The 13,377-nt window shown below is 35.1% G+C and overlaps 1 protein-coding gene across 8 annotated transcripts in view; it reads right to left on the bottom strand.

Moving 5' to 3' along the window:
- METTL25 (methyltransferase like 25) overlaps window positions 1–13,377 on the bottom strand; it is a 118,338-nt gene that overhangs the window by 97,502 nt on the left and 7,459 nt on the right. For 5 of the 8 annotated variants that reach the window (XM_082850905.1, XM_082850904.1, XM_082850903.1 and 2 more), the window contains 2 exons: window positions 1,511–1,675; window positions 929–1,035 (listed from right to left, as the gene is read on the bottom strand). In XM_082850905.1, coding sequence (XP_082707031.1) covers window positions 929–1,035; window positions 1,511–1,675 — 272 coding nt within the window. The remainder of the gene's footprint in view (window positions 1–928; window positions 1,036–1,510; window positions 1,676–13,377) is intronic. The other 3 variants (XM_082850908.1, XM_082850909.1, XM_082850910.1) reach the window with 1 other exon arrangement.

The following is a 13,377-nucleotide window of genomic DNA, read 5'->3' as shown; positions in this document are numbered from 1 at the left end:
CATCCATGTGTTAGTACAGCAGCAGTTTGTTAAATTTTACTGTGTACTTGCCCTTTTTACTCCGGTTGAGTATTACTGTCATGGTGAGCCCGTTACCGATCCTGATATGTACTGCTTAGATATGATACACTGGAGAAAAGGTTGAAAACGATTACCTCGGCTCTTGCCTTTTAGTTCCTACTCTAGAGATCTATGTTGCCATAAGTGGTTCTGCATGCCTGGCCCAAGCTGTGATCGTTTTCTAATCAATCTCAAACTCTCCACAAGTCTGAAAGAATACATGGAAAAGATTCTAACACCTAATAAAAACTGAAGAAGGGAAAAAATCCTCCATTACCCCCATAGATGTTCTTGTAGGGATAAGAAAAATAACTTACTATTTTTATAGGCCAATGGAGGCAATCACTGATTTTATTTTAACATCTATTTTCAGACATTACTACCCTTCATAAAGGCTATTTTTTACAACAGGAATGCATTATAATTCTGACACTATGAAAGAATCCAAGTTTCTTTATGTTACAATAATGAGGCAGGTGCCCCAGACCACAGCATGGTAACCCAGGTCCTTGAGAACACCTAGTGGTAAACAATTTTGCAGAATGCCATCTTCATAATGCTGCCTCAAATTGGAGTTACAACATAAGAAAAAGAGAATTACCATAGCTTCTATCTACTTTGGAAAGAGTGAAATTTGTGGCAAAACATTAACAGTCATATCTTATTTTTAGTATAAATTTGTTTTTATTGCAGTATATTGGGAAATGAGAGCATTTTTAAAGGATCAGATGTGATGTGACATCTCACATCAGCTATTACTTAATGACATTTTAAAGGCTAGACAGTGATAGTAGAAAAGGAAATTTGAATGATACCCCCCAAAATGGCAATAATTTAAACACATGAATATATAGGGAAATACTCTTACCTGCTTTATTCCACAGTAATCAGCAACACTGCTGATGAGCTCTGACATTGTCTGAACTTCATGAGATTTTTTCAAATTCATAAACTCATCTGGCTTCACATTTTCATCTGAACAAAAATAAAACAAAATTAAAGTACTGCTACTAAAGAAACAAAACTTAATAAGAATCATCAGTTGATGCTCATGTTTTCTATAATTAAATATGAAAATAATAGAGATCCTATTGCGGTGTCTGTAAGATGGATCTCTATTAGTTTAGCTGCTATGAATCAAATTTGAATTAATAAAATGAAAAGACTCATATAACATTCTTAAAAATGTTCCTTGAAATATAAAACAATTAACTACAAAAGAAAAGACTGATAACTAGACTATGATGTAGGAAAAAAAAATGGAGATCTATACCTAAGTTTTCTGTTTAATATGGTGCATAAGAAAACCTACTCATTTAGAACAAATCAGTCTATCGGGGCTCATGATATAAGGTCTAACAATAAATTAAGAAAATGTTGGAAATATATACATATATGAACAAAATATTGCTTCTAAATGCCTAAAAAACATACATACAAACACACCTACCAGTTCTCTGTTTTTGATTTCCACGAAGGGCTACAAGCAACTGTTCAAAAGGAGTACATATTCCCAAGTTTTGTACAGAATAATATTTAGCAGCCAGAGCGAAGGCTTCCACACTCACCAGCTTCTGGGAAGTTTCACAAAATATTTTCTGAAAATCAGTAATATCTAAAAAATCAAGATAAAAAGAATTGTTAGCAACAAAATAAATAATCACTAGCTAATTTGTTGGAGATTTAAAAAACAAAAAACAAAAATCACTGATCTTATAACAAACTATAATATTTTCATTTTGGTGTGAATTTTGGCAATATCACTAATGCTTCCATTATATTTGTTATTTAAACTATTAGCTATTTGTAGCAGCCAGTTTTCTCTTTAATACACTATACCATTATACACACTTAGATTCCAAAGTAAAATTTGGCCTTTTTGTTGTGTTTTTAAAAGCCGAAGAAAAAGAAAGAAAGAAAGAAAGAAATTTAAAACCGTGCTAAACTGTAATACACTCATTAAATTTATGAATGGTCCTGGCTGACGTACAACTGTGAATTTAAAGGAGGTCAGTCCATCAAATGTCGTTACTCCCTGTGCACACTGCATGTAGAACAACAGCAATATTCTCAATGGTATAAATGTTATTGTAAAACAGTTCCTGCATCATATGGACCATGTAGAATTGTGTGGGAGTGTGTGTATATGTGTTCAAGGCACTGTCAATACAACTTCTAAAACTAATCTGGTTATGATTAGGTGAAAACAGTTCACTTTCTTCCCATAGTCAGTTTCAAACCAGACATTGTCTAAGCTTCATACAGAAACTACTGATAGTTGCTGAATGCTCACTTTAGAAGAGTAAACTGCCACACTGTTTGCAACATCCAGTGTCCCTCTCTGCGTGAGGATCATTCACCCTGTTGAACTCAGATGTGGTTACATCTCACCAAGGTGAACTATGCCATTTTCAGGCAGAAGTTTTAAAAATATCAAAAGAGTCACTACATTTTCTTTGCCCAGAACTGCAATTGTCAAGATAGAACCTGCCTCAGCCTGAGTCCCCAAGTGACGACAACAAAGGCATCACTGCTGTCAAACTACAATGAACATGTGGCATACATGAATAGTAACTTTCATTGTTTTTAGTCACTGAGTTTTTAAGCTTATTACTGTAGCATAATCTTAACTACTCTAATGGATACACATCAGTACAGATTTGCTTTTTATTTGTTCAGTTTCATTTTCCTATAGCCATTTTTAATGCATATTAATTTATTTATGAAGGTTTAAAAAAAGGCATTCTGATATGTATTAGTAGTTCAAAGAACTCCAAAGTTACCTATGAAATTATAAAAACCTACTTAAACACAAAAAACAATGATGCTCCCTGGCAAAAATTAAAAGAAAATTGAAGAAGGCTTGCAGAATGCTAAATAACTAAAAACTACATGTTTAAGACAGTACTTTTGAAAGCTAATATCTATTAAGTTGATGGTAGTAATGTTTACCAAATTAATTAACTAGAAAATCAGCAGAGATGTATAACTTCCATTTCTGAATCTATTAAATAGAAATTTAAACTACAAGATTACTATAGTGCATTTATTTAAGATACATTTTGTGTATTATATAAAGTTCTTTCGACATTTTACAAACTGAATTTACTAATGCAGCCAAAAAGTAATAAAATCCACATCAAAATATTTAGGCATGATACAGAGGGGAAAACTCAGTCAACTGTTAAGTGAGCCTCTCAGGTTTAAGGGCAGTCTCAACATCCCCAAGTTCCAGGGCGGCAATTTCTTAGCATGTGATAGAATAAGAGTAGTAAATTTCAAAGTGCAGAGGGGCTATTATAGTAGTCAGTTATTGGACAGTGCTGCCAACAGAAAGAAATGTGATGTTTCTGTTGGAAAAGTAAAGCTTCAAATCAATTTAACTATCCTACTAAAAATATTTGAAAAAATTCCAATCCAAGCCAAATTAATGTTGTTAATTTGCTTTTAATTATAGGCCTCCTAGTAATTTCAGAAATTTGGAGATCTAAACTGCAAAGATATTAAATTTTTAACAATGTTTCCTTTTATAAAAAGGATAGTGTTCTGATTCAGTCCCTTGGTTTATGTCACTTAAGGCTACACCAGTTTATTCAGATAGTCTAGAACTCTGTGAAAAAAATCTTTTTGAATTATGACATTATAGCTTTTGTAACTTTGTTTTCAAATGATCCAGCCTATAACCTCCATTACTTGCGATTTTTAGAGATTCAGAGAGATGAGAGGTGTCAATGATCTTGTCTTTACGTCTATCTCTGAAACAGTATGTGAGGAAAGTTCCGTGGTGACGGTAATAGTATCCGTAGTACTCATAGTGCATTCCCAGAGACTTGCACACTGAGTTTGGGTTTGGCAACTAGCAAAATAAAAACCACAGTGTTACCCAACTTATTACTCAAATTCTTAATTAGTTAAATTTTTTACCCAGGGAAAGCTTCATTTTTAAATTTGATACCCATTGCACCTGCATATTCTGCGGTTTGATTGTTTTGCCAATATCTCCCTCTACTGGAAGTACTTGTTCTGCTTTATTACATGCTCTGTCTTTATTTACTCTTATTTTTTGTACACCCACAGAAGTTTCTTACAAGATAGGTTATTTGGGCATGAGGGAGCAAAGGCATCAGAGAGGCAAGGGAGAAGTTAATTCTATTAAATATGATATCAGTATATCCCTATCCTTTTTTTTTTTTTTTTTACAGCAGAGATCAATATACAAGGAAAGGTAGAAAGCTTATACATACACATGTTGGATTATGAAAATTTCAAGATAGAGAAATGAATAATAATGTTTCAAAGCTAAAAATAAAATAGAAACAATCAATAAATATATAATATTGACATTTAAAATAAAAAAAAATTTCAAAACTAAATGTCTGGTATTTTACTTGAATATTATCTAGCACTTTAAGGAAGACAGAGTACTGTTAGGATTCACAATTATCTCACCACTATTATTGCTAACATTTATTGCACATATACTATGGGCCAGGCACTGTGCCAAACAGTTGACATTTAATGGAATGAACTTATAAGCTAGTTACATCGTGCTCATATCCCCACTTACAAGAGGAAGAAACCAAAACTTAGAGAGGCTGCAATTTAGCCAGGTTCGCACAAACACTAAGTAGCAAGGCATGTGAACCAAGGCTGTGGGCAGACCTTGTTCTTAATTCCCACATTCGATCAACATGCCACTGCAGTGAGTAACAAATGAAATCAGGAAAGACAGCAGTTAAAAAAGTGCTAGGCAGACTGACTGTCAGAATCAGGTCTAACAAGAATTCCCTCTGGCAGAGATCAATACATGGTAATATCTTTAAGACAGTTTCAAACTCATTTATCTTCTTAATTCTTTCACTTCCCTCACTCCCCTCAACACCTCCCTCTTTACCAGAAGTGATTTTAAGATTTCATGAAGTAAAAAGAGTAATTTCTACATTTAAAACAACTGATAGGTCTCTGAAAAGAAAACTAAAAGTTTTTATGATAAGATGTTGTTGTAGTTATCTATTTCTAGAAACAAAGTATCCCTACTGCTTCATGCCCAGTTGTAAGGCAATAATACCTTGCATATACCAGGTATTCAGTAAGTAGGGAATCAATGAAAGGATGAACGAAAGCAATTCCTCAATACATTTACTACTGTAGCATCACCAGATACACTGAGAGAAACAAATTCTAAGATTCTGGGGTAGTAGTTTTCACTGAGGCCACTACAGGGACTTCAACAGTACTTCTGAGCCTGTTAGAAGAGCATAAAACCTCATCTCAGCCCTAATGTTTACAATCACAAGGTGAGACAAAAGTGATTTAAAACATTTACAATGTGATATAAAATACAATTATGTGCTAAATTCTGACGTTTAACTGTGTTACAGGGGTTAGGGCAAAGGTCACTACTGTTATTATCACACACCCTAAAAATGTACTATGGTCCAGAACTGCAAGAAGTCAACAGCGCCCTCTTAATAACAATCTTCACAAGGACATAGAAATGTTATGGACTCACTTTTACATGTCCTACAGATGTCTCCAATTCAAAAAGCCCAAAACTGAACTGTAAGTTCTCAAGCTCACCAAACCTTTCCCTTTTCATATTTACTATCCTGTTTAATAGTGTCATCAGTCACTCAGTGCCAAAGTTAAAAGTCTACATTATCTTAAATGCTCCTTGTACCCTCAATGCACATATCCAGTCACCCATTAAACCTAATGTAAAAATGCCTTTCATTTGGGACCCCCCTCCCCGCCCATCACCGCCGCGGTTCAAACTCTATTAGTACCACCAGTGTTACCGCAGTAGTGATTTTTTTCCTTGTCAAAGAACTCCCATAGCAGAATGCTCAGTAAGTGCTGGTTGAGCTGAATTGAACATGTTTTCTAAAATGGAAATCTACTTATATTCAATGCAAGTTTAATTATACATTTTAAGGCTTTGGCTTCTACCAACAGTTGACTTTAGGCTTCAATCTTTTATACTTGTTTAGTAGACTTCAGTCAAAAGTTAAAGCTGTCTTGCTGAACTATGAAAATTATATATAGGATATATTAAATTTTATGAATGTTTAAGTATATCCATAACCCTATAATCTATTTAAGGAAGAAACAGAATATATACTGTTGCTTTTTAAAATAAGTCAATTTATATTACTCCATTATGTGCTAGGAAACTTTTTGCATAAGCTCCAACATAATTTATGGCTGCATATGAATGTTATCTCAACATGTAAACCATGCTCTTAGAAAGAATGATATAATTAACAAAAATTGATATGCATATCCTTATTGTGCCAATATTAACATTACACTGAATGTTCCATTACACGGAACCATTTCAAAAGCATTTTCACATTAACTAAGTTTTTATAGAAATCAAATTAAATATAAAAATAGGAAAATCTAACCACAGTACTACTACTCTAACAAACCCTTTTCATAGTTTAATTTGAAGGAAAATAAAAATATCATACAAAGAAACAGAAGTTTAGAAAATTGATTTGGTATATAAAAAATAAACTTGTTAAAAAATAAACAATTCTGGGATGCCTACGATGTGCAAGGTAATAACTGAACCTGATAAGGCTAATTTGTTAACAACTCATGACTCATCTACGGGATACAGTGTCTTATCACTTACAAGGCATGTGGGCCACGAATGTTCAGTGTGGATTCCAGAGGGCTCAGCAATTCCCAGTTAGAATTCTTTTGAGATGCCACATGGGATGCGCTTACTCAGGTCTTTGCACTTGTTTTTTCCTCTGATACCATCTTCTCTCAGATAGTTTCATGGTTCTGTCTCTCACTTCCTTTAGGTCTTTAATCAAATGTCCTCATTTCAGTGAAAACTTCTCTGACAGCCCTATTTAAAACTGCAACCTCACTCAACTCTCATTCCTCACTGATCCTGTATCAATGTTTTATAGCACTTATCACCATCTGACATAGTAAGTAACATGCAAGAGGACATATTTTTGTTTACTGCTGTATCCTGAGAACCTAGAATGATGCTTGTCATAGCATACACTCAATGAATGAATGGGTAAATGAATGAGCAAGAACTAGGTCTGAATTCTGGTTCTCAGACTGCCTCTCCCTCTGTGGCCATGAGCAATCTATTTATCTGCTCTAAGACTTGATATCTTCATCTATTAAATGGGGGCAAATATCTCCCTTACAGTATTTTAAGGAGTACACATATATATGCACATAGGCATATATTTAAATATGTACATATACATATATACATGTAAGTATTTAATTACACACACACCCACACACACACACACACACACACCATCCTAAAACAGTGCCTAGAATATAGTAGGCAACTCCCAAAGCACAAAGTCCGAATTAAGTAACTGAGTGTCCTAACACAGCACTTGGGACTTTGTTGGAAGAATGTGGGGCAGAAAATACTCAAATATTTAGGCCCAGAATACCATATAGGCTACTAGAGAAGAACTTGAAACAATGATCAATACAAACATTCAGTTTCTAAACACGGGGCCTGCTGGGAGAAAGGAAGTTTGGGCTCTGGAAGTTGGATGCAAGCCCTCCATTGTTAGAATGAAAGCATGACTAGGGACAGGTAAGCTGCAACTTGAGACACAACGTGCAAGTCCAACAGCCAGCACTGGGTTCTACAGTGTAAGTAGGTTGAAAGCAAGAATTTCTCAGTGTTTGGGAGCCCAGTGGTTAGCAGTGGACACCATGTCCTAGAATCAGCTTGAAAGCTCAAGGGAGAAATTTTATTACCAATGATATTTCTCACTAAATTTGAAGTGAAATTCAGTAGATAGATTATAATCCTGACCATGCCTTAAAGACCTAATATAGTTTCAAGTCTGCTTTACTATAGTGTTTTAATTTCCTACATCAGAAGTCTCTATTTTCAGAAAATAACCAAAACCAAGAGATAGATTACTAGAAATTCCACAACTTCAAACTCCATTTAAAATTAGAAGCACTGAAGATTAAATATTTGTAAACATTTTCTGAAAAATAAATTCAATTTAATAAACCAAATATGATTTTGTTAGCAAAATACAAAATAAATTTTAGATTCTAAAACTTTAAAAATTGCTTTACAATTGTAAAGAATAAAAACGAACCTATTTCAGAGCAGTAAGTGCTATGAAATCAATCTCTTTGTTCTTCTCTTGTTCCCACCTCATAGATCTCATTTCCTATTTTCGCTGCCATTTTCTGAACACCACAGCAGGCTTCATTGCCCCACAGTGCCTCAAGGATGGCAGTATCTTAGTAACTAACGCTGCCATTGATCTCTTACTGAGAAGACCAGTATTTCCTTTCTATACACACATTGACTTGGGCCTAGACTTCCAGGCTTTCAAGAATAAAAAAAGACTTTACATTTTGTTTATTATTGAGGCAGGAAAAATAAAGGACTTTTTGTCCCAGATAAACAGTAATTGTAAGTAAAATTAAATTACTAATAAGGGATTTTGAGAGAGTAAAATTAAGTCACACCTGTCTCTTAAAATTGTACTTCTTTCCATTGTACATTTCATTAACTTGAGTTTAATTTCATCTGCTATTCTTATTCTAAACTCCATTACTTACATTTCAACATTAACACAAAATAGATGTGTGTCTATTCTACTCAACTGAATTCAGTTATAACCATGTGCCAAGTAAAAGGAACCTGCAAGAGGAATTTGCATTAAATATACACTTTCTCTAATTCCTACCATACCTCCAGCAGATCTTGCTCCGATCTTGCTCTTTACTTGTTTAATTTTTGTAAATGATGTGTATAATTCATAAAAACTAGATCAATTTTATTCTTTAGGGACCATTATTTAAGGTGACTGAAATAGAGAAAAAACAAATAAAATGCCCACCTAAACCTTACATTTGCCACTCTGATTTTAATGATCAAGAAAGAGGGAAGAATTCATTTTCAGTAATTGTTATTGGTATTGCCTAAAGATACCAGTCTAATACTCTGCAGCTATATCGGAAATGCAGTTCCCCTCACAAGGGAAGTCTCAGAACTTCATAAAGATTAGTTAAAGAAATGTTTGAAAATATATATCGTAATAAGGAACAAAAAGCGACGAGGAGAAAAAGAAGAATGAGTACAAGTGCTGGTCTAAAGCAAGATGAAGTCAAAGAGCTTTGTAATACTAATAATGCTTTCAACCAGCGGTTCTTATCCTGAGGTCTAAGAGCTAAAGAAGCTTATGAATCACCGAAAGCTATCTGTAAAGTTTTACATCTATGTGTGAGCATATATGCCTCTTTCTAAGGAAGAGGTATGATAGTGTTCATTTGAATTAGCCTTTTAATGGGATTTGTGACCTAAGAGATTAAGAATCACTATCTTTTACTCTTCCTCAACTTTTACTTTACCCAATGTTAATATTATAACAGACAATTCAACTAAGTATTTTTTCTCTGGCTTCTAGAGATCATTTTAAATATTTAAAACAACATAAAATTATTCTTTTATTCATTGGTAGATAGCTATTAATTCTTAATATAAATTTCATAGTTTTAAAATTAATCTAACTTTGAAAAGATAACACTTTTCTCTCCAGTATTTTTAGTACTAAACAGATCCTCTCTTATTGTTGATGGTCTAAGTTACTAGTCTGAGTTTTTTAGATAATGCCCGTCTAACAAAAATAAATAAATAATTTAAAGTACCAAGCAACATAAAAGTGAATATCTAAACAAACAGAAGACACATTTATTCTGATTGGCTAAATATAAGCATAATTTAAGTAGAATGAGGGAAAAAATTGCCATAGATAAGAGGAATCTTCATGAACTTTGTTTTACTAAACTTCTTAATAATTGAATGATATGGGGGAAATCAGAAGTTGGGGGGGTAACCATTAAAAACTAGAATATAAATTCAAGTTCTAAATGGCCCTACCTAAAAGGGACAATCGGAAAGCACTTTATATATATCAAATAAATAAAATATGATGACAAATTATCCTGAGTTCCCAAAGATTTGTTTGCATTTTTGTCACCCTTACCCATAATTACAGTAGCAACCCAGGAACTGGGCTGACAGTTGCCACTATCTTTTTGTTGTATGAAATTATTTCCACACTTGAAGTCTGCTAAAAAGACCCAGAAAAATATAAAAAGGGAAAATAGAGTTCAGGAAAATACATATGGAAAGTGAAAGGATAAAAGTTAAATACGACAGAGTAAAACAGACGACACTAATTATTTCTCTGTTGTTCTCACTTTCTATTTCCAACATGCTTTCTGGCTTCATGTGTTTCAAATTAAATGTGAGCACAATTTCAATGCACCATAATCACCACCATCACCACCACCAAGAAAAAAATACTTAGAATGGCCAAGAAGCAATTTAATTTATTGAGGTGCAATAAAAATACTTTAAGAGAAACCGCAACAAAATAGTCTATCATAGGCAAAAACTTCCTGTGTTGTTCAATTAAAATGATAGTAAATTAATTATGCAGATGCTCACCAAAAGGAACCAATTCTAAACATTTATTCAGCACCCAATCCTGGTAAGGATCATGTAAGTTGCGATAACAAGAAACAGGAGAAGTAGCATATGGGCCTCAAGAAGCTGAAAGAAGAGAGTCAAGAGAGGCCCTGGAGGCTTTGAAAGAGTCTTAGAGCAGCCCTGGGCTTTGGCAAAGTCACAGAGGATGGCTTTGCAGGCACAGAAACCTGGATTTCCTGAGAGCTGAATAGGTTTTCCGCAACTGATTCTAAGCAAAGTTATAAGAAACTGACTTTATAAACTTATTACTTTACATTGAGATAACCCATATCACTCATTTGATGAGACACTGTCTCCTAATTTTAGAATTACAACTAGAACAAATAAAGCCAGATATTCTTAAAGAAAATTTTAAGCAAGCTGGGTAGCTGTTTGAGTGGCCTGTGTAGTCATGATCTATGTTGGTTTCATAAAGTATTTTGGCTATCCTAACTCAGAATCTCTTCCGTTTTGCCTTTTGGAAGATTTTTCTATACTTATGAAGACCAATTAACTCCTGAAGACCAAAAGATAATTCACTTGAGAATGTTACAGATTTATATATGTAGTCATTACTTCCTAAGGACACAGCCTAGGTCCCTTGAAGTGGGGAACACAAAATCTTAATCCTTGAGAGGAGATATAGGAGACTGTTTGTTTTATCAGTAAAGTATTTAGAAGCTATCACTACTGGCTTTTTTCTGCAGATGGTTAATCTCACCCATATATGTGATAAACTTTCAGCAATTTTAGCCTGAAATGATGCCTGCCTTGATTTTATCTCCAGATTCTCATGGTATCTTTCTGTAATTTTCAATGTACTGAATGAAGTACTGCATTTTCACACAGGAAAAGAATAGCACATTAAGTTAAAAAACCTATGAGTTGGATCGAGTCATACAAAAACAATGATGGACAGAAACCACACCATAGCTATCTAGTTCAGTACCATATTTCCATGGGTACCTTCAATAACATTCTTTATAGATCTATGCTTCACTTCGATCTTCAAGAATAATTTACTCATCTATATGGCAGAAACTGTTCAATGTGCTAAGAACACAAAACTGAAAAAGGCAAACGCTGTACTTTTGTTTTTAGAGAGTTTATAATCTAGCTGCAGATAGGGACAAGCCAGTGGATGATGACAACAGGATGACCTGTGTTGATATGGGAGAGTATATGGGGTGTTATAGGAGCACATACATTTCCAGAAGTTCTTGACAATTTATTTTTTCCAAGGAAAGAAAGACCTAATTACACCATCACCACCAACATCATCATTCCCACAACCCTCATCATTTATTAGCCACAACTTATTGAATCCATGCTATATTCCCAGTTCTATGTTAGAAGCCACATTACATCATTTTTCAGCTTTAGTACAACTTTGTAAGATAGGTAATACACTTGTGAAAAGGGAAAAAAATAACAACAATAACAATCAGCTGTGACAGAGAGCTAGCAGCTTATAGCTGGGGTGGAGCTGGCGCTGGCGCACAGACCACACTCTTCCCTATTAAACATGAAAGCGTTTACAGTAGTACACCAAAAGCAGACCAAGTCTGTGACCATGCGAAGTCCACAACCATGACTGAGCACAGACAAAAACAAGAACATCGTGCAAACACAACGGCCTTCATGAAAGGAGCCCCACAGAGGCTCACATGGTGAGAAACTGAGGCCCTGTGCCAACAGGCAGCACCAACTACCCCCCTATGTGAGTGAGACATTGTGGGGGCAAGTTCCCCAACCTCAACCAACTTCAGCAACTGCAGCCCCACCAGGAAGTGGACTGTGAAACCGTGAGACCCTAAGCCAGGTCCATCCGTTAATCTGTTCCTGAATTCCTACCCCACAGAAACTGTGTGAGAGCGTGTCATCAGCAACAGGTCGTGTGTAACAATATAATTGTCAATGAGTGTGTACTCTTCCAATGAAAACAATTATAAGGGAGGTCGGATAATTAATATTAATACTGTGTTTCCCTTTAATTCTTAGGCTGTTTTCTTCTATTTCTTTGAACATACTTATGATAGCCACTTAAATCCAACATCTGAGCCCAATCAGGATCGGCTCCTATTAACTCATTTTCTCCCCCCTTGGGTCACACTTTCTTTTAATTCTCTGAACACAGCTACTTAAATCCAGCATCAGGGCTCACTTGGAATCAGTTTCCTGAGTATGAGTCATACTTTCCTGTTTCTTTGCACATCTAGTAGTTTTTGGTTGAAAAGCAGAATTGTGGATAATTTATTATAGTGGATCTATTTTGTTTTTCTAAGGATTTTGTTGTTGTTATTCTACTAAGAAGTGAACTTGCTTGGACTCAGACTGAAATCTATCTCCCCCTCAGTGAGCAGCAGCTGGTGTCTCTGCTCAGTTGCTGATTAGCCTGCCCCCTGAGGGTATCCCTGAGCCTGTGTAGTTCAGCAGGCAGATGAAGATTTGGGTGGATTTGATAGTCAGATTGCGGGGCTCATCCTCTCTGTGGTTACATTTGTTTCCAACGCTCCCCAGCCTAAATTTCCAGTTACTCTGCCAGCCCTGAATTCTGCCCATTGATACAGAAATTCAATCAGGCTTTTGATTTTTGCCACCCAAGCTGTGTACACAGCTTGGGGAATATACTCTGTCAAAGGTGCAGCAAGTCTGCACATCTTGCCAGGAGCTCTGTCTTTCAAGGGTTCACGATCCCCCTAGTTTCGTCAGTGTTTTTGCTGGATTCTCGTAGTCTCCTGTGCCCGCATGTGCACATGTGTGTGTGTGTTTGGGAGGGGGTGTGTGTCTATACTTCATCCAGGGTTTTAGCCAGA

This window comes from Leucopleurus acutus (assembly GCF_964270905.1).
Source record: "Leucopleurus acutus genome assembly, chromosome: 11".
Lineage (NCBI taxonomy): Eukaryota > Metazoa > Chordata > Mammalia > Artiodactyla > Delphinidae > Leucopleurus > Leucopleurus acutus.
The sequence above is the reverse complement of the archived record's forward strand: the minus strand, read 5'-3'. Positions and strand labels throughout refer to the sequence as shown.